The following is a 21,542-nucleotide window of genomic DNA, read 5'->3' on the forward strand; positions in this document are numbered from 1 at the left end:
TTCTTAGGCTTCGTTCACATCTGCGTCGGGACTCCTTTCATGGGTTCCGTCGGAGCTTTCTGACGCAGATGTGAACGAAGCCTAGAATATGTAAACCACACTAAAAACACAAGAAGGAAAATATTCATGCTGCGGGCTATACAAGAACATCCAGTACCTATTAGACATAGGCAAAATACATAATAATTAAGGAGGACCTGTCACCTCTCCTGATAAGTCTGTTTGAGTAAATACTTGTAACCTATTTTCTTGAATTTCTGCATTGTGCCATTCCTCTGTTAGGGTATGTTCACACGCAGTGTTTTCAGACGTAATTCGGGCTTCTTAAAAAGACGCCCGCGTCAAAGAAGTGCATGTCACTTCTTGGGACGTTTTTGGAGCCGTTTTTCATTGACTCCATTCAAAAACAGCTCCAATAACGTCCGTAAAATACGCCGCGAAAAACGCGAGTTGTTAAAAAAACTTCTGAAAATCAGGAGCTGTTTTCAGGCAAAAACAGCTCCGTAATTTCAGACATATTTTGCTACTGTGTGTGAACATAGCCTTAGTCCTCCTTGAAATGTATAAATAAATTGACAACTGGGTGTTACCATTCCCCTTGTCAAAGGGACACATCCTTTTGACAATGGAAATGGTAACACCCAGTTGTCAATTGGGCCGGGGCTACACAGATATTTTTGTAGAACTACTGCTTGATTTTTAACTCTTGAGTGACTGCTGTAGCTCTATAGATAAAATAAGTCAGTTGTGTCACAAAAAGTCTATATGTAAGCCAGATCTTATTCATACATTTCCAGGATGAATAACAGAGGAAAGTTACAACACAGAGTTAACAATAATTGTTATCTCATGGGCGATACAAGGATTTACTGTGAGGGTATGTTCACACGGCCTACTTTTGGACGTGTTCGGGCCGTAAACGCCCGAAAAACGCCCAAAAAATCTGAAGCAGTACGCTTCCAAACATCCGCCCATTGATTTCAATGGGAAAAACAGTGTTCTGTCCCGACGGGTCGTTTTTTAACGCGGCCAATTTGAAAAACGGCCGCGTAAGAAAACGGCTACGAAAAAGAAGTGCAGGACACTTCTTGGGACGTTTTTGTAGCCGTTTTTCATAGACTCTGTTGAAAACAGGTCCAAAGAATGGGCGTAAAAAACGGTGAGAAAAACGCGAGTGGCGTAAAAAACGTCTGAAAATCAGGAGCTGTTTTCCCTTGAAAACCGCTCTGTATTTTCAGACGTTTTTGAGTTTGCGTGTTAACATACCCTAAGGGTATGTTCACACGCTTATCCAAAAACATCTGAATTTCGTTCTGCTTTCGATTTTTTTGGCCGTCTTTCGGCTCCAAAAATGGCACAAGACGTGACATGAACTTCTTTAATCTCATTGAAATCAATGGGCAGATGTTTGTAAGCGTTCTGCTACCGATTTTTCGTGATGTTTACGGCCTGAAAAACGGCTGAAAATAGCCCGTGTGAACATACCCTAAGGCCTCGTTTACACGGGTGATATACGTGCGTGCAACGCGCGTGCTTTTCATGCGTGTCGTACGCACCTATATTAGTCTATGGGGGCATTCATGCTCCACCGCTGGTAAGAGAATTTAAACATTGCTACCCAGGTACCGCCCAGAGGATGTCGTTCAAGGAGGGGGAATAACGTCAGAAACTGAACTTCCTGGACTTGAACTCTGGACTCTCCGATCTTTCTCAGGGGTGAAGAGGAAAAGTACATGGATACTGTCTGCTGAGCCCTGTATCTAACCCTATCATGTGTGATACTGTCTGCTGAGCCCTGTATCTAACCCTATCATGTGTGATACTGTCTGCTGAGCCCTGTCTCTAACCCTATCATGTGTGATACTGTCTGCTGAGCCCTGTATCTAACCCTATCATGTGTGATACTGTCTGCAAAGTCCCTGTATCTAATTCTATCATGTGTGATACTGTCTGCAAAGTCCCTGTATCTAATTCTATCATGTGTGATACTGTCTGCAAAGTCCCTGTATCTAATTCTATCATGTGTGATACTGTCTGCTGAGCCTTGTCTCTAACCCTATCATGTGTGATATTGTCTGCTGAGCCATGTATCTAATCCTATCATGTGGGATACGGTCTGCTGAGGTCCTGTATCTAATTCTATCATGTGTGATACTGTCTGCTGAGCCTTGTCTCTAACCCTATCATGTGTGATATTGTCTGCTGAGCCATGTATCTAATCCTATCATGTGGGATACGATCTGCTGAGGTCCTGTATCTAATCCCATCATGTGCAATACTGTCTCCTGAGGAACTGTATCTAATCCCATCATGTGTGATACTGTCTGCTGAGCTACTGTATCTATTCCCATCATGTGTGATACTATCTTCTGAGCCATGTATCTAATCCCATCATGTGCAATACTGTCTTCTGAGCCATGTATCTAATCCTATTATGTGCAATACTATCTTCTGAGCCATGTATCTAATCCTATTATGTGCAATACTATCTTCTGAGCCATGTATCTAATCCTATCATGTACAATACTATCTTCTGAGCCATGTATCTAATCCTATCATGTACAATACTATCTTCTGAGCCCTGTATCTAATTCCATCATGTGCAATACTGTCTGCTGAGCTGTGTATCTAAACCTATCATGTGTGATACTGTCTGCTGAGCTGTGTATCTAAACCTATCATGTGTGATACTGTCTGCTGAGCTAGTATGACCACTATATCAGTCAGTATTCTATGGACATTACCCCCGGAATAACACTATTCAAAAATATTTTGGGTTGAAGCAAAAGACAGGACACAACGCAACCACTATATGACAAAATAGTAACTGTAGCAAGTTCAATCTCTACATTTATCAACTACCGCAGAGAATGAGCGGAGTTTCTACATAGGATTACACAGGTGACAGGATGTCTGCCGGGCCACAGAGCTGCTTACAGGGCTGGACACAGCGCTAAGGCTGGATTCACACGAGCATGTTCGGTCCGTAAAGGACGGACGTATTTCAGCCGCAAGTCCCGGACCGAACACACTGCAGGGAGCCGGGCTCCTAGCATCATAGTTATGTACGACATTAGGAGTCCCTGCCTCTGCGTGGAACTACTGTCCTGTACTGAAAACATGATAACAGTATGGGACAGTTGTCCTGCAGGTGTGTGTGTGTGTGTGTGTGTGTGTGTGTGTGTGTGTGTGTGTTACATAGTGCAGAGCTGTGTGTGTATAAGACGTGTAGAGCAGAGCTGTGTGTGTCGTGTAGAGCAGAGCTGTGTGTGTCGTGTAGAGCAGAGCTGTGTGTGTCGTGTAGAGCAGAGCTGTGTGTGTATAAGACGTGTAGAGCAGAGCTGTGTGTGTATAAGACGTGTAGAGCAGAGCTGTGTGTGTATAAGACGTGTAGAGCAGAGCTGTGTGTGTATAAGACGTGTAGAGCAGAGCTGTGTGTGTATAAGACGTGTAGAGCAGAGCTGTGTGTGTATAAGACGTGTAGCGCAGAGCTGTGTGTGTATAAGACGTGTAGAGCAGAGCTGTGTGTGTATAAGACGTGTAGAGCAGAGCTGTGTGTGTATAAGACGTGTAGAGCAGAGCTGTGTGTGTATAAGACGTGTAGAGCAGAGCTGTGTGTGTATAAGACGTGTAGAGCAGAGCTGTGTGTGTATAAGACGTGTAGAGCAGAGCTGTGTGTGTATAAGACGTGTAGAGCAGAGCTGTGTGTGTCGTGTAGAGCAGAGCTGTGTGTGTATAAGACGTGTAGAGCAGAGCTGTGTGTGTCGTGTAGAGCAGAGCTGTGTGTGTCGTGTAGAGCAGAGCTGTGTGTGTATAAGACGTGTAGAGCAGAGCTGTGTGTGTATAAGACGTGTAGAGCAGAGCTGTGTGTGTATAAGACGTGTAGAGCAGAGCTGTGTGTGTATAAGACGTGTAGAGCAGAGCTGTGTGTGTATAAGACGTGTAGAGCAGGGCTGTGTGTGTATAAGACGTGTAGAGCAGAGCTGTGTGTGTATAAGACGTGTAGAGCAGAGCTGTGTGTGTATAAGACGTGTAGAGCAGAGCTGTGTGTGTATAAGACGTGTAGAGCAGAGCTGTGTGTGTATAAGACGTGTAGAGCAGAGCTGTGTGTGTATAAGACGTGTAGAGCAGAGCTGTGTGTGCATAAGACGTGTAGAGCAGAGCTGTGTGTGCATAAGACGTGTAGAGTTGTGTGCGTCGTGTAGCGCAGAGCTGAGTGGAGAAGGCAGCACATATGATTTTAGGCTTATGAATCTATCACTGGATCACAAGGACATTTTCATATGATCAAGAGGGAACTACATGACACCCCTCCGGCAGTACATCCTGGAGCCTGACTCCTCCCACACACATGATCAATCACATGGTCATGACATCATCAGAGTTCCTTTAGCTCTGTAGTATTATTCAGCGTCTACTCTTGAGGATGAGTGCAGTTTGTACGTAGGGTTACGCCAGGATGTCTGCGGGGGCGCGGAGCACCTTACTGAGCTGGGCGCAGCGCTTACGACATGGCCGTGTCACTGGATTGACGGGCAGGAGCTTTTCCCGGTGTATTGGTGTAAGAGGTTTGGGTGGGTGGGTGAACTGTGCTGCCTGTACTGCTGTAGTCAATACTCCCGGGTACAACTACAAATCTCGGCGTGCCTTGAATGCTGGGATCTGTAGTGTCACAATAGCTGGCCCGCCACAGTATCCGGACCGCAGCTCTGTCTGCAGACAAGTCTCCTTACTATAAGATACAGATATAAAATGTAATATTTGTGTCCTGTAGTAAGACATGATACTTGTCTATTGGAGAACTACAAGTCCCATAGTGCTAAGGGCTATTCAAACCTTTGCACCACATATTCTGGCATTTGAAACCATATATTTTTTTAATTTTATTTTTTAAAATTATATATATTTTTTAAATAAATATTTTAACTTTTTGAGATCCAGCTTCTATATATCCTGGATACATATAAGCTGTATCTTGTGGTCAGAGCCAAATCTGTCAGGTGAGCGTTACTTACGGCCTCTGTGACAGCGGGTCCTGCGTGCCTCTGACGGGCAGATCGTGAACTTCGATGTGATCATAGAAAAAGAACCCCGCGCTACCCGGGTATAATGTGTCAGTCTGTTTGTGTGTTCATTGGATTTGTTCGACGGGTGCCCAGGAGGCTAGTCCATGCCCTCATATACTCTTGGTTTACGGGAAATCGCTAGTAGCTCTATATACCCCGCAGTTACACACTGTTTATGTCAATTTTAACCTCCTCAATACCTAACGGCTAAACTGGTAGGAAATGGAGTCATAAGACCGTGACAAGCCTGTTGATTTAACAACATCGTAGGTTTTCTTACCAGTTGGCCATAGACTAAGGCTGGATCATAATTAAAAAGCGCATCATGCATGAGAGCCCACACATTCGCACACTGAACATGACGATGTGCTCTATCAGCTTGCTTTCTGGCCTGGGTTCGGGCAGGAGTCTATGCGCTTGTGAGAGCCACCTGTCTGATCTGTTGCTGAGAGCCAGTTTGCTGAGGGGTTTCAGCAGCTCGAGCAGCAGTATGACGCATTTGATAGCTTGCGGTTGGACAAGAGGAGTCTCTGCAGCTAGTAATGCAGCTGTCCTCCTGGCCATCAGTAATCTGGTTGCTATGGGTAACCGCTCCCCTGTACCTTCCCACCTAAGATTATCTTGTAAAGTGCACTACCTGCTACTGCCAGATAAAAGCATCTTTACTATAAAAGTGAATGTCTGTATTCGTTTTTATAGTATTGGATCTTGATCATGTAATAATAGCTGATAACAGAGAACAGCAGCAAGGTTGGGAACTTTACGTAAACCTTCCTGAACGCCCGATGTACCTGTGTGCAAGATTTGGTGCAGACTGCTCCAGGCGTTTGGCCGTGCATAAAGGGCAGACTACAGAACAATGTGTGTGTGTATATATATAATATTCTTTGCAGGATACTTTGGGATGGAATAGCGTCGTCTACTACGCTATTTCAATCTTCAAAAACGCAGACCAGTTGGACACACTTTTGGCCGTCAGGATAATGGAGCCCCTTGGACACCGGGAGCTTTCCTGACGTAGACGCTAAAATAAAGTGCCAAAACGTGGTGTGAAGTGAACCTTATTCTTGTTGGCTGTTCTAGTAATATTTAATTCCGGAAATCTGAACATAAAATGAAATCCGTATCAAGACGTTCTTCCGCACACGTCTCTGCTTGTATATAATGTCTTGTCTTTTTTTTACCACAGATTACGAATAAGAGCGCCTTATTGGGGAAGGGGCTTGTGTTGTCATCCTTGTCTTTGCTTGCCATTGGATCCTATAGATGGAAGAGCCGACATGCAGTAGTATATGCCAGTATTAAGGGTAAATCTATATAAAAAAAATTTATTATTATTATTGCTTATATATTCTTCACATGGTATATTTTAAGGGGGGGGGGGGGGGTATAAGAGGCAGGATCTAATAGGCTGCCTGTAAACTTGACAGGCATAATACACTGAGTGATCAAAGGATCACAGGGTCAAGTCCCCCAAATGGGACAAAAAAATTTTAGAGAAGTTTTACATATAAGAAATCCTATGTAAAAAAACACTAAAACTCAATGTCAGAATTGCTGGGAACAGAACACTTAAAACCCATTGCAAGGAATGGGCAGATGTTTGTAGGTGTAATGGAGCCGGTTTTTCAGCCGTAATTCGAGGCGTAAATCGCCCGAATTACGTCTGAAAACACTGCGTGTGAACATACCCTTAAACTTAACTCATTCCGCAAAAAACAAGCCCCAGTTATTGGCAGAAAAATAAAGTTGTTATAAGTCTTCAAATGTAGTGACACAAAAACAAATAATTTTGTAAGAAAAAAAAAAAGGGGCTTTTATTGCACAGAAGTCGTAAAACCTAAAAACAACCTAAATTTGGTATTGCAGTATAAGGGTATATTCACACGCTTAGCAAAAAACGTCTGACAATACGGCGCTGTTTTCAAGGAAAAACAGCTCATGATTTTCAGAAGTTTTTTAATTAACTAGTTTTTTTTGCAGCGTTTTTACGGTCCTTTTTGGAGGAGTTTTTCTATAGTCGATGAAAAACTGCTCAAGAAGTGACCTGCATTTCTTTTTCGCGGGCGTTTTTTTTTTTTTTTTAACACGCCCGCTTTTCAAAATTGCCACTTAAACGCCCTGTCGGAACAGAACGCCGTTTTTCCCATTGAAATCAATGGGCAGATGTTTGGAGGCGTTCAGCTTCCAATTTTTCTGCCGTTTTTTGGGCCGTAAATAAGCCGTGTGAACATACCCTAATGGTAAGAACCCCCCAGAAAAGTTTTAATGTTATTTATACTGCATGGTAAACACTGTAAAAATGGATTCCAAAAAGACATTTGTGGAATTTGTTTTTTTTTATTTTATTTTTGTGGGCATAGGTGTTTTTTTTCCAAATGCAGCATTCTCTGGGGGTGCAGTTTTTTTATAAATTTTTTTGCGGTTTTCCTGTAGACTTCTCTATAGGACTTCAAAAACGCCAATAAAAAAAAAAAGAATATACAAAATGAAACTAAAAAATGCATGTCACATTTTAATAACACTGGCGTTTTTAGACAACATTTATAGCGTGTACACGGGATAGGTGATAAATGTCTGATCGCTGGTCCACAGCGATCATGCGAATGTGGGTCCCCGAGTCCCCGGTGGGAATAGAGTGGTAATGTAAATACTCGGCCACCGCTCCATTCACCGTCTATGAGACTGACCGAGATTGCTTATGGGAAAACAACTTCAATGTCCAAACAAGTCCTGTCCTTAAGGGGTTAAAGAGGTTGCCCACAAACAGACAACTGATGACCTATCCACAGAATAAGTCATCAGTGGGGGTCCGACACCCGGAACCTGCACTTGACGGCTGCCTCCGGGCACTGGACGTCCGTTCCGGAAGCAGATGCTTTGGTCACGGAATAGCAGCTGAGATGCAGCACGTGAGTAGGAGCAGAGCTGTAGCACGCCCGCTATGCAGTGGTCGGAGCCATCTGCTTTCGGCTCGGACTGCTGAATACCCTACACAACATCCGGTGCCCGGACACAGTCTGAGCAGATGATCGGTAACGCGCCGGTCATCTACTGATGACCTATCCTGTGGATAGGTCATCAGTTGTCCGGTCGTGGACAACCCCTTTACGTTGCATCATGCCTTATACTGGTGGGGGAAACGCCTCAGGGAAATGGAAACCACCGTTTTTGCATGTACAGAAAATAACAGATTTGGACTTTAACGAAGGAAGCCATGTACTCGGATTTTATCACGTTTGTTGAAAGAATATGTCCCTCAATAGAAACTGTAAATGTGGCCGTGAGTCTATGACGCCGATGATACTGTTATCTCCGCACAGGCCTTCTAGTGAATGAATGGATTTATTAGATAAAAGCATCGAGTATTTTATTTCCTTTTTTATTTAAGTTGACGTGAAGGAGCAAGCGGATTATCTGTATGGAAGCGGCGAGACGGAGAAGCTGTATGAGTTTCTGAGCCAGTACCGGGACAGGTAATCTGGGCACCATGTTCATGACTTGAAACCACATTACACGGTAATCTGGATACTATATTAATGCCGTGTCCACACTGTCAAAAACATTGCAAGTAGAGCGCAGAAAAAATTACAAAATATCTGAAGAGTCAAATGTTTGTAAAGTTGCTTGACTTTTGTGGTGTGACGCTGCCTATACACATAGGATGGGGTGGACGCCCCAATATATTAAGCTTGGCTGAATCTTGATGTTATTTCAATAATAGGAGGGAGACTATGAGCTACGTATGTGGGAATCAATATCCTGACTTTTGCAACTGTCCTGTGTCCACATTTGGTAGTAGCTTGGTCTAGTTGGGAATCTGGGGCCTAGTTGGGAATCTGGGGCCTAGTTGGGAATCTGGGGCCTAGTTGGGAATCTGGGGCCTACTAACATTTCATGATCATCGGGGTGGGCAGTACTTCTCAATGAGCAGAGAATCTCCTATATGTTCGATCTGTGGTCTGACTAAGGGAACATCATTGATCGCTAGAACGGGGCACTGCTGTTGTCCCTTTAATTCTTTCTAGTTTATCCTTCAATAAATTGTATGCCGCAAGGTCTGTGTGTGCTCGTCTGCTCCATACAAGCCCGAGATATACAGAAAGAAACGGACGCCTTTATCCCATAGACTTGTATGAAGCGGTTTATCTGTATGAAGAAATATTCTCTGTTGGATATCACTAAAATACAGTTCTATAGTGTGATCTAGAGATTGCCTGTACTAATCCTTATAAAATGACTGCGCTCCATTAGATATGATATTTAAGACTTAAATGGAATGTATCTGGAATACAGAATTTTACTAAATCCAATTAGATACTAAAACGTATTATTTTATTTTTCTAATTCTTTTTTTTTTATTTTAGATTTACGTTTTGATGTTTTTGGTTTTTTTTTCCTCTCCAAAATCGGTGCAATCTAAACTGCAATAAAGCACATTGAAACCTGCATGTGAATGTGCCCTTGTTGATCTCCTTGGATTCATTGTTAGAAATGTTTTGTAACCTTCACTTATAGATCAATAAGATTAAGGGTATGTGCACACACACTAATTACGTCCGTAATTGACGGACGTATTTCGGCCGCAAGTACCGGACCGAACACCGTGCAGGGAGCCGGGCTCCTAGCTTCATACTTATGTACGATGCTAGGAGTCCCTGCCTCGCTGCAGGACAACTGTCCCGTACTGAAAACATGATTACAGTACGGGACAGTTGTCCTGCAGCGAGGCAGGGACTCCTAGCATCGTACATAACTATGATGCTAGGAGCCCGGCTCCCTGCACTGTGTTCGGTCCGGTACTTCCGGCCGAAATACGTCCGTCAATTACGGACGTAATTAGTGTGTGTGCACATACCCTAATACCTGTCAAAGATCTTTATAATAAGATGTTCTCCAATGATCTAGGTGACTGTATCTGGACACCAGTCTCATGTCTTTCTTTTCAGTAATGATGCGGACATTCTCTGGAGACTTTCCCGGGCTTCTAGAGATTTGGCTCACTTCAGCAAACCTGCCTCCAATGACAAGAAACGATTGGTGTATGAATCTCGAGATTTTGCCTATAAAGCGCTGGAAATGAATGAGTCGTGCGGAGCAGCTCATAAGGTCTGTGTGGTTATATGCAGGATATCCTCGTAAAATTATCCACACATGAAGCAGATCGGAAAGATCCAAGAGGGTTGTCGGGTTAAAGATGGCCGCACACATAGGACTTTGATTGGCCAGAATGGGGCCGACCCAATCGTACGTGGGGTCGCTCATATGAACAATCCTGCCAACAACATGGGAGTCAGTTTATACAATCCCACCCGTTCAGGGAGTCAGTGTTAAAAAAAAAAAAACTGACTCCTTGGGGCCCATGTAAAATGGCAAAAGCGGTTTTGGTTGACGGCTGATATTTTCCAACCTTGCTGATCACATGTTCGGCAGCCATAAGTCTCCCATAGGCCACCCCGAACAATGGTTCGCGTTGGTTTTGCAAATGATGGTCAGCCGAAATAACCAAAATTGGCAATTTCGGCCGACTTTAATCTTTTGTATGGGCAGCTTAAATGGGTTTTTCCATAATCGCTATTTATCTCCTATCCATAGAATAGATTATAAATATCTGATCGCCGGGGGTCCAACCACTGAATGGTCCATATGAATAGAGCGCTACTCCACATGCCTGGCCACAGCTCCATTTTCCATAAGGCTGCTGCTCTATCTCCGGCAGCCCCATAGAAAATGAATGTAGCGGTGACCGAGCATGCGTAGTACTGCAAATTCTGGATTTTTGCAGATTTCACCCATTGCCAAAATTTTCCGTGGATTTGCTGGCCTGTTCCACAGGACAATTTAGTGTAAACTTGGCCTTCGCAAAAAAAACAAAGCATTGCCGGTCTCCCATTATATCATTTGTTGTGACTGCATTTGGGTGCCCCAAACAGGGAAATTCTGACATACTCTAGGAGGGCCTACAGAAAGAGGTTGTCCTAACCAGGCCACCATTTTTAAATTGCCAAGCAGATGGATATTGGACAGATCTATTTGTTAAATTGCTTAGATTTTTTTTCTCTGATGCCTAGTATTTTCTTTACAGTGGTATGCCATATGCCTCAGTGATGTTGGAGAATATGAAGGCATTAAAATGAAAATTGGAAATGCCTACGTCATAAGGGACCACTTCCAGGTATCGTACACCATGGAAACAAACCAGTGAAAGAATTGTATTTCTGGTCTGGAGAAACCAAGTTCTAGTATGAGACCTATAGCTAGGGGCGGATCTGGATCAGTAAAGCTGGCCATTGTGGACACTGGATAACAGAGGACCAAAAGTTGTTTGACTGGCAGTAATTGGCCCATGTTCACATGGAGGGAGGAGAGGTGGGCGGATAATAGACTCCCAGCAACATGTACCTCAGGGGAGGAAACCAAACACTGTCAATATTTCTTTCGTTTTTTTTTCATGATAATGGTCGACCTTTGAGTTTTGCATGCACATTAATATTTTTTATTATTATAATACTCTGTCATCATATAATACAGATTGCAACATTGTGTAACCTTTCATTACAGAGGGCCATAGAGCTGAATCCAAAAGATGCCACCACTATTCATCTTATTGGTGTTTGGTACGTAGAAAAAAAGATTTTTTTTACACTGGGTTTATTTACACTGCCAAATCCTTGTCGCACCTAAGGCCTCATGCACACTTCCATCACCGTTTTCACAGCCGTTTTTCACGGATCAGTGTGGTTCCCGTGTACACTTCTGTGTTTCCGTTTCCGACCGCCGCGCTTGGTACTCACTGTCCAGGGGTAGTCACTGTCCAGGGTGCTGAAAGTTACTGCACTGATCGGCAGTAACTTTTTCAGCACCCTGGACAGCGACTACCGCTGAACAGTGAGTACCATACGTGGTGCTCACAATATATATTTCCCAATTAATGTTTCCTACAAAAACCCCAACTCAGAAAAAAAATAAGTTCATACTTACCCAGAACTCCCTGCTTCTTGATCCAGTCCGGCCTCCTGGGATGACGTTTCATCCCATGTGACCGCTGCAGCCAATCACAGGCTGCAGCGGTCACATGGACTGCCGCGTCATCCAGGGAGGTCGGACTGGATGTCAAAAGAGGGACGTGTCACCAAGACAACGGCCGGGGTACATATGAACTGCTTTTTCTATCGATGAGGATGCTCTGCCCGAAAGGGCTGCCCCTTCTTTCTATCCAGCACTGATAGAGAGAAGAGGCTGCCGATCAGAGCTGGATAGAGATAAGAGGCTTCTCTCTTCTGCCAGCCCGGCCGTTGCTAGGCAACGGCTCCGTCACACACGGATGCCTTTGTTGTATGTTCAGTTTTGTTTTTGTACTGTAAGACTCTTGAAAAATCCCAAATGCCAACGTGCGACCTTTCTTATCACTTGACAGATTTGGAAAGTGATGAGAAAAGTCAGCGTGGCCTCTAAGAACATGCAGTCAAAATTATGAAATCTGGAAAAATTCTGTTTCTCTGCCTCTCAGAAAATGCAAAATGCGCCAAATTTGCAGAAAAGCCTGTCCCTTTTACTAAATTTGGTTCAAATCACACCGTCTCCTAATAAGACTGGCGTGAGATACACAATAAATGTGGACCACTGTCTACAGCAGGTTGATCTATGGGTGTTCATCGATGGGATTATCTATTTACATTTTTATACATGCCAGAATGTTTTACAACGCACTTTCAAGCAAATAAACCGCAACAATTATTTCACCGTCGATCCATCAATTCTCATTACAAGCTCTCGCCCAGGGCCTGATTATTGCATCCTTACTATGCAAAACCCCGGATCTGTTGCGGTCCAATTGTCCACACAAAAACTTGTCGTGTATCCGTGTGTCGCAGGGATTCACGGATCCGCAACAACAACAAAATCGGTTTGTGAAAATCTAGACCGTTAAATGACTTGTCCTGACTTTTTCCGGCCTGGATTCGCGAACATCACGGTCGTGTACCTGGGGCCATAGTAATGAATGGCTTCACAATTAGCTAAACTGCGGATAAATTGCAGACACAAAAGCACGGTCGTGTGCATGAGGCATAAGCATGGTTTTACACTGGTGGTCCCTGGTTTTGTGGTGTCTCTAGACAGAATGGTCCTATCGTTGGGACTGCTATTAGCCTTGGTTAACACCTCCCAAATTCATATCTTGGGTAAAATGACTCTGGGATTCCCCTGTTGCTGTAGTTCGCACTAACTCGCAATCTTTTCCTTTGAGCAGGGCCACAAGGTTGGGGTGTCTCCTCTCCCTCCTACTGTTTACTGCTAATGGCTCGATGGCCAAAGCAGTCATTCCTCAATACCAATCCATCAAGGGAATTCCCAGGGGCTCTATCATTGAAAAAGTCCATTTACAAGCAGATGACGCCCTGGTTTATCTAGTCCTTCCCTGGTTTCCCTTTCGAACCTCATAGGAAAGTTTGGTTCTTTTTCTGGTCTGAGGCTCAGTTTGACTAAATCAGTCCCCTTTCCTCGGTTAGGCCTGAACACCTCTTCAATTTCTGCCAGAGCTAGGGAATGATGACTGGGATGGAGTAGTAAGTTATTTTCTGCCCGCTGTAGTGAGATCTAGGGATATCCTCGTACAACATGGATTTCTTCAAGGGGTTTACTACACCTATAAGGTATGTTCACACACAGTCAAAAACGTCTCAAAATACGGAGCTGTTTTCAAGAAAAAAAACGCTCCTGAATTTCAGAAGTTTTTTTGTGCCACTCGCGATTTTCACATCCGTTTTTGGAGCTTTTTTTCAATAGTCTATGGAAAACGGCTCCAAAAAAACGTCCCAAGAAGGGTCCTGCACTTTTTCGCAGCCGGTTTTTTTTTTACGCGTAAAAAAAACGCTGCAGCGGAACAGAACGCCATTTTCCCATTGAAATCAACGGGCAGATGTTTGGAGGCGTTCTGCTTCCAATTTTTCGGGCGTTTACGGCCTAAAAAAACGGCCAAAAATAGGCCGTGTGAACATACCCTTAGACTTGCATCTCGGAATCAGATGGATGTTTTCAATGTGGTGTCTCCGCTGGGGCCTTTATTCATGCTCTCTGGTCCTGGCCCGAAGTTGACCTCGTACTGGTCTGAAATGCTACTCTTGGAAAGATGCCACATGCGATTTTCTGTTGGTATGTCTTGTGAATGGGATGGTTTCTCTGGGACTGTATTAACCTAATCGGTTGGGGAGTATCCGTGACGCCTGCACATTTGTGTATACATTTGATTTGTGCATTCTGTCACCAGATCTTGTTGTGATGTTTCCCAGTGCGGAGACCAAGTTGTAAAAGGGGTTATTTTAATTTAATTTCTAAAACTTTAAAGGGAACTCGTCAGCTGTTCTCAACCCCCAGTCATGCAACCTGCACGAGCGACACCACCGGTATGGTAACCCTTCTCGCCCTGTCCTTTTTATATAGCAATGTCAGCGGTTTTAAGGGCTCAAAACTGATGCCTGACTTTTTTTTATTTTTTTAAATTAAGCCTTAAAAAAAAAAAAAAATTAACACAAAATGATATGATGCTCACTATGCGTGGATGTGAAAGAAAAATATCAGAGGTGGAGGACTTGTACCCAGATGGGGTGAAATAATTGTATGCCGTTATTTAAAAGCATCCACTGGCTGTGACGGTGACCTGAAGGGAGATTATGTGGAGGAAGAGCAGCGTTGGCAGGCTGTTACTTCATCACGACCATCCTAAGCGCCAAGGTCAGGAGAGGCGAGGATGCAGTAGGGATTGGACATTTCCACGCGGCACAAAATGCAGGAACATGGATAGTCTCCATATCCGCAAGGTATAAAGGGAAGGACATCACTGCCTTGCAGCTGTACCGAGACCTTCCTGGATTACAATTCCAACCGTAATAAACTCCTATTCTATTCTGTACTCAGAAGTAAGAATACAGATTGCGGCATGATGGAAGGAGATCCTGGTAGAAACCCACAATAGTAGAGGATGAGGAGACCCCCTTCTCACGTCTCCGCTCGGTGATGCGTGTCCAAAATATGAGAAGTCCACAGATACAAAAGGAGTCTTTAATTTATCCAGGATCAAAAAGACATTGTCATGATGAAAGTCGTAGCAACGGTCAATCAGAAAAGCGACCTTGTATGTTGGTCACAAGTAGTTTATGGTTCCCCATCCTGTGGTGTTACTGAATGTGTAATCTCCATCATCATATCTGCATTAAAGTGGAGGCTGCGCTTCTCGTGGTGAAGACCTGCATCTGGCGTTGAGCTGGTTTACCTGTAATTTGCAATGTTAAGTATAGCATTTCTCTTATGGATTTTGACCCTGAAGTCTAGGTATACGGACTAATATTTTGGCAAATGGGATGGAGCTTTTTTTTTTTTACTTCTCTAGTGCGCACTGGGTAATATAAAAAAAATGCTCTGCTCCAGAAGGAAGAAAACGTTCTGTACCTATAGGTAACTACCCTGCAAGTCAATGTCTGACGCAATAGTCACCTATGTGGCACTAGAAGGACTGTTTCACACTGTCACATAGAAAAACCTGTCCCATCTGCAGGCACCATGTTAGAGTGGATTGATATTGTGACTTGTGGCAAAATATTCAGTAGAACTTGTAATTTATTGATCTGCTCATTCTGGGCTTTGGAGTCCAGTGGGTGGTACTAGTAAAGGATTGACAGACTTCCCTGTATAAGTGTACACACCGAGATAGCTGTCAATCTCTGAGTAGGACCGCCTGCTGGACTCCTAAGCCCAAAATGACTTTACTATGTTTCTGTTTGGACTTTTCTTGATAAACTATCAGCAGATTCGACTTTTACATGATTAGTAGTTTTTCAGCCATATAACGGAGGATGCCAGGAATAGGTCTATACGTGAGAACGGGTCTCTTCAATATCCAGGTTTTTCGATTGATCTCTTTAAAAATGCTGGTACATCATCATATGTTTGAGGGAGGGGGGGGGGTGTTCTTGTTTATGATGTGAAGACATCCCATAGATCATCAGTGTTGGTGAGATATCTGCCTATCTGCTATGCCTAAATCTTATCTGCATTATTAAAGACCTTGTATCTCTCAGGTGTTACATGTTTGCCGACTTGCCCTGGCACCAGACGAAAATTGCTGCAGCCTTATTTGCAACTCCACCTTCCTCCACGTTTGATGAGGTAATATTACAAGCTCCATTCAGAGGGTATTTTTTTCTGGATTGGAATGGTTTTAGTTAGGGTGCTAGTACACCTGCAGTTTTTGAAGCCAAAACCAGGAGTGGATTTGAATAAGATGAGATGGTATCTGTGCTTCATAATTTCTCTCCGTCTGATTCACAACTGGTTTTGGCTTTGACACGTTGCCCGGAGTCTTCCCGCTGTGAATGTGTCAAAGTAGTTAATACGATCCTTACAGTATTCATATTGTCAGTACAGACCTGGTTTACACAGGGAAATGTTCTGCCAACAAATCCATTATTGTGGCGGTATAAAAGATACCATCGGCCGACAAACTATCGCTGCCATGTTTACACACGGCAATGATTGGGACTGCGCATTTGTACGCAGGGGGGTTGAACAGGGCAATGACGCGCTAGCATTTTGATGCAACGGACACGCCCTCGTTGCACCGAAATGCTAATTTGCATGAACTTAAAGAGGCTCTGTCACCAGATTCTCAAGTCCCTATCTCCTATTGCATGTGATCGGCGCTGCAATGTAGAGAACAGTAACGATTTTTTTTTTTTTTTTTTTAAACGTTCATTTTTGGCCAAGTTATGAGCTATTTTTTATAGATATATATATATATATATATATATATATATATATATACACAGACACACAACTGGGCGTGTTTTTTTTCGTATGTCCAACTGGGTGTGTTTACTTGTTTTACTAACTGGGCGTTGTGAATAGAAGTGTATGATGCTGACGAATCAGTGACCAATCAGCATCATGCACTTCTCTCCATTCATGTATTCAGCACATAGTGTTCTTACTAGAACGATGTGCAGCCACATACACAAGTGTCCTGATAATGAATACACATGACCTCCAGCCTGGACGTCATGTGTATTCAGAATCCTGACACTTCTGAATCTTTTCTGTGAGATTCCAGCAAGCCACGCGTAATCTCGCGAGATTATGAGGTAAACAAGATTTATTTATGCAAATGATTGCATAAATATAAAATTGCTCATAACTTGGCCAAAAATGAACGTTTTTTAAAAAAAAAACTAAAAATGTTACTGTTATCTACATTGCAGCGCCGATCACATGCAATAGGAGATATGGATTTGAGATTCTGGTGACAGAGCCTCTAAGTGTTTTTAATGCCCTGGGGAAAAAGGAAACCACATTTAATGTCCGGTTAGCATGAACTATATTAACATACTGCTCGTTCAAAACAAAGTTCTGGTGACAGACTCCCTATTAAAGAGAACCTGTCACTGACCGGTTCCCTTCAAGTCTTTTATAATGTTACGTTTTTCTCATAACGGATAGAACATTTCATTCATGAATAAGAGGGCCAACTTTAAAAAAAAAAAACAATAATTCAAGAAACCCCTCTGAGGCCTTGGCTAAATGGCATGCAAAATATGACTTCTTAGCTGACAGTTTGGCTTCTATTGAGTGTCATTTTCTTCTGTGTGACAACAACCCAAACTGACATTTTACATGAATATAAAGAAAACATAAGTATTGAAAAGTCGCGTTGAACCAATGAATTACATAGTATATTGTGACGCAAAGTCGCGGTGTGACCGGGCTCTAAACCCCCTATAATTTGGATGTTAGTCCCTGTATATGTTGTCATCCTATAGTATCAATTATTTTTGGGTTAGGTTGTATACACACAGTAGATACACAAGATTTCTCTGCCCCAGCCAGTACGTCTGACCCTACACTTGTCATCTTTCTGTATGGGCTTTACATTGAGTACATATTGGGCATTAGACAGAGACCCCTAAATACGGCAGCTGATTTACTGCATGTTCTGCAGCTACAGGATGCATTGAGCTGGATGGTAATTTTTTTTTTTTTTTTTCAGGCGTTAATATATTTTGAGATGGCTGAAGAAGGTGAATAACGCTATAGTGCGGATTGCTTCTACATGAAAATATCATCATGTCATTTTATCTATTTTCTTTTGATAGTTGATCCAAACTTCTACAGCAAAAACCTGATTTACTTGGGAAAGACATTTCTAAAACTTAAGAAAAAAGAGTTGGCCTTACTGTGGCTGAAGAAAGCCAAAGACTATCCTGTGCGGACGGAGGAGGATAAGGAGGTAGTGGGATGGGTTAGATCCTATTATTGGTAATGTCACGGCTTCCACCGGCAGTCCCAACCAGGTTGTAATGCTAGATCTGGTCTTAATGTCAGTCCGTTACGATATCCATCAATGATAATTTGTTCCTTTTCTGATCTCAGATTTTCGAAGCCTGTTCAAAGCTCAGATTGAAGCGTTGCATTATGACAAGCTCATGAATAAGGAGACTAAGTCTTAACTTTTTTTTTTTTTTTTAAAGGTCCATAAGGAGACTACTGATATTCTGAAGTCAATGGGTGAAAAAGTCTGATTCTGCCTGCCTATGAAGTTCTTTTTTATTTATTTTTTTTAGAAATCAGATCATAATACCTTAACCAACCCATGCAAGTGTATCTACAACGTCACATAACTTAAAGCGGCTCTGTCAGCAGATTATAAGTGCCCTATCTCCTACATGTGATTTGCGCTGTAATGTAGGGAAGTGGTTTTTATTTTGAAAAACGAAAATTTTTGCGCAAGTTTAGATTTTATGCCAATTAGTTTCTTAACCCCTAGACGCACCAGGATGCAACTGTACGTCCCTGCTGCCAGTGTCTTAGCGCACAAGGACGTACAGTTACTGACTTTTTCCCGGTGCACACTGTCGCCGACAGCTGACACTCCACTCTTGTCGACCAGCAGTCCTTTGCCGCTGGTTTCGGCAAATTAACCCCTTAAATTCGGCGATCAGGTGCAATCGCCGAATTTTGGGGGTTTCTAACATATCGGCAGACCCTGGTCCGAAATCGCGGGGTTTGCCGATAGTTACTATGGCAAACGGAAGCCAAACAATGGACGGAAGCCCATCAGGACCAACCTTCGGCTGGTCCTGATAGGCTTCCTGTCAGAGTGACAGGAAGTCACTGTGTCGTTCCCAATGGCACACTGTCGGCGACAGTGTGCATCGGGAACTTGGAGATCAGCTGACCCCGACAGCTGACACACCAGTGTTGCCGATCAGCGGCTCATCGCCGCTGATTTCGGTAATTAACCCGTTACATGTGGGGCTCGATTGCGATCTCCGCATGTAGCGGGGTTGTAGCGCATCAGCAGCCCCCATGCAATCGTGGGAGCTGCTGATGCTTGTGATGGCACCCGGGGGCCAGACAACGGCCCCCAGGTCTGCCATATATGTCAGCCTATGAGGATCAGCCTTTGCTGGTCCTCGTAGACAAACGGTCAGTGACTGTGACGTCACACTGACAGTTGGAATACGTTACACTACCTAGGTAGTGTAATGTATTCTAGCAGCGATCAAAGCTGCAGGTCAAAAAATAAAGTGTAAATAGTAATGTAAAAATGTTTTATAGAAGTAATTTATTATAGGGAAAAAATGAAAACATTAAAAGAAGTACACATATTTGGTATCACCGTGTTCGTAACGACCCAAACTATGAAACTGTTAATTTTTCCGCGCGGTGAACGGCGCAAACAAAATAAACGGAAAACTGTCAGCATCGCTATTTTTTGGTCACCACCCCTCCCAAGATATAGAATAAAAAGTGATCAAAAAGTCGCATTTACCCCAAAATGGTACCAATAAAAACTACAACCCGTCCCGCAAAAAATAAGACCTCCCACAGCTTTTTTGACGAAAAAATAAAAAAGTTACGGCTGAGAATAGCGTGTCTAAGAAAATAAATAATTTTATAGAAACGTCATTTTATTGTGCAAACGCTGCAAAACGTAAAAAAAAAACTACACACATATGGTATCGGCGTAATCGTACCGACCGGCAGAATAAAGTAAAACGTAATTTATTGCACACGGTGAACGCTGTAAGAAATAAAGAATTGAAAGTGCCAAAATCGTTGTTTTTTGGTCACCTTAGCTCTAAAAAAAAAGATCCTGTGGGGTCAAAATGCTCACTATACCCCTAGAAAAATTCCTTGAGGGGTGTAGTTTCCAAAATGGGGTCACTTTTGGGGGGGTTGCCACTGGTTTGGTCCCTCCGGGGCGTTGCAAACCCGACATGGCACTAAAAACCAATCCAGCAAAATCTGCGCTCCAAAATCCAAAAGGCGCTCCCTCCCTTCTGAGCGCTGCCGTGGGTCCAAACATCAGTTTACGACCATATATGGGGTATTGCCGTAATCGGGAGAAATTGCTTTACAAATTTTGGGGTGCTTTTTCTCCTTTATTCCTTGTACAAATAAAAAATTCTATGTTTCCACAGAAAAATAGGTGATTTTCATCTTCACAGACTAATTCCACTAAATTCTGCAAAAAAACTGTGGGGTCAAAATGTTAAAGGAACAGTGTCATCACAAATAATTTATTTATATGTTAAAGATGTTAGTGCCTTAATATAAACGTTTATTTACATTTGTGTGTTTGTGTTTTACTGTTTCTTATTTTCACACTTTTTCTTCCCTATGGGGGCTGCCATTTTTTGTTCCATTTCTGTGTGTGTCGATTAACGACACACACAGACATGGAATACGGCAGCCACAGTCCCATAGGGACTGCGAACGGCTCCCGTCCCATTGACTGCCGTGTACGGCGTCTGTGTGGGAACTGCGCATGCGCCGCTCCCACACAGTCCTATTCGAAATTGGCGCCGTCCGGCGCCATTTTCCTGTGGACCGGAAGTCGCGGCTGGACAGTAATATTACTACTTCCGGTCGCGGCTTCCGGACAAGTGCACTTGGACCAGCGGCAGCAAAGGGAGCGGACGGGCCGCGGCGGCAGGAGCAGGTAAGCGATTTCAATGTATGTTAGTGTTTGTGTGTGTTTACTACTGCATGTAAACCTACTACACTGTGGGTTACCTCAAAAAATGGCGACACACAGTGTAGGAGGTTAAACCTTTCAAACCCCTCGTTTATCCCGGCACTAGCCAGGATAAAGGAGGGGGGGATGCTGAGAGCTCACTAGAGCGATAGCTTTTAACCCAATGTTGCAATGCTGCAATTTTGGGAACTAGCTCCAAACAGCTCCATCTAGTGACCAAAAATGGGTAGTATTATAAATTTGAAAAAATTTATAATATTTCCTGACTCGCGAAAAAAATAAAAAAAATTTGAACAATGTTTAATCACCCACACACTAAATGTTTAAATTTTAAAAAAAAAACATGTTTTTGGGGCGACACCATGCCTTTAACTATACCCCTAGAAAAATGCCTTGAGGAGTGTAGTTTCCAACATTTGGGGGGGTTTCGACTGTTTAGGTACCAC

The 21,542-nt window shown here is 43.2% G+C and overlaps 1 protein-coding gene across 1 annotated transcript; it reads left to right on the forward strand.

Annotated features, from left to right (window-relative positions):
* The first annotated feature begins 4,378 nt into the window (after nt 1–4,378).
* Nucleotides 4,379–20,728, forward strand: RMDN1 (regulator of microtubule dynamics 1). The gene is made up of 10 exons (XM_075826029.1): nt 4,379–4,561; nt 6,256–6,373; nt 8,458–8,542; nt 10,016–10,175; nt 11,152–11,241; nt 11,628–11,683; nt 16,142–16,229; nt 18,103–18,133; nt 18,209–18,342; nt 18,584–20,728. Exons 1-10 carry the CDS (start codon nt 4,460–4,462, stop codon nt 18,632–18,634), a joined length of 915 nt encoding a protein of 304 aa, XP_075682144.1. The 5' UTR covers nt 4,379–4,459; the 3' UTR covers nt 18,635–20,728.
* The last annotated feature ends 814 nt before the right edge of the window (nt 20,729–21,542 follow it).

This window comes from Rhinoderma darwinii, chromosome 5 (genome assembly GCF_050947455.1).
Source record: "Rhinoderma darwinii isolate aRhiDar2 chromosome 5, aRhiDar2.hap1, whole genome shotgun sequence".
Classification (NCBI taxonomy): Eukaryota; Metazoa; Chordata; class Amphibia; order Anura; family Rhinodermatidae; genus Rhinoderma; species Rhinoderma darwinii.

Bases quoted from the DNA above. Each gene is read 5' to 3' on its own strand.
- RMDN1 (XM_075826029.1), top strand. From the start codon at position 4,460: ATGTCTGCGGGGGCGCGGAGCACCTTACTGAGCTGGGCGCAGCGCTTA. The intron at 4,562-6,255 runs GTAAGAGGTTTG...TTTTTACCACAG, and splicing joins GCTTTTCCCGGTGTATTGGT to ATTACGAATAAGAGCGCCTT. The intron at 11,242-11,627 runs GTATCGTACACC...CTTTCATTACAG, and splicing joins TCATAAGGGACCACTTCCAG to AGGGCCATAGAGCTGAATCC.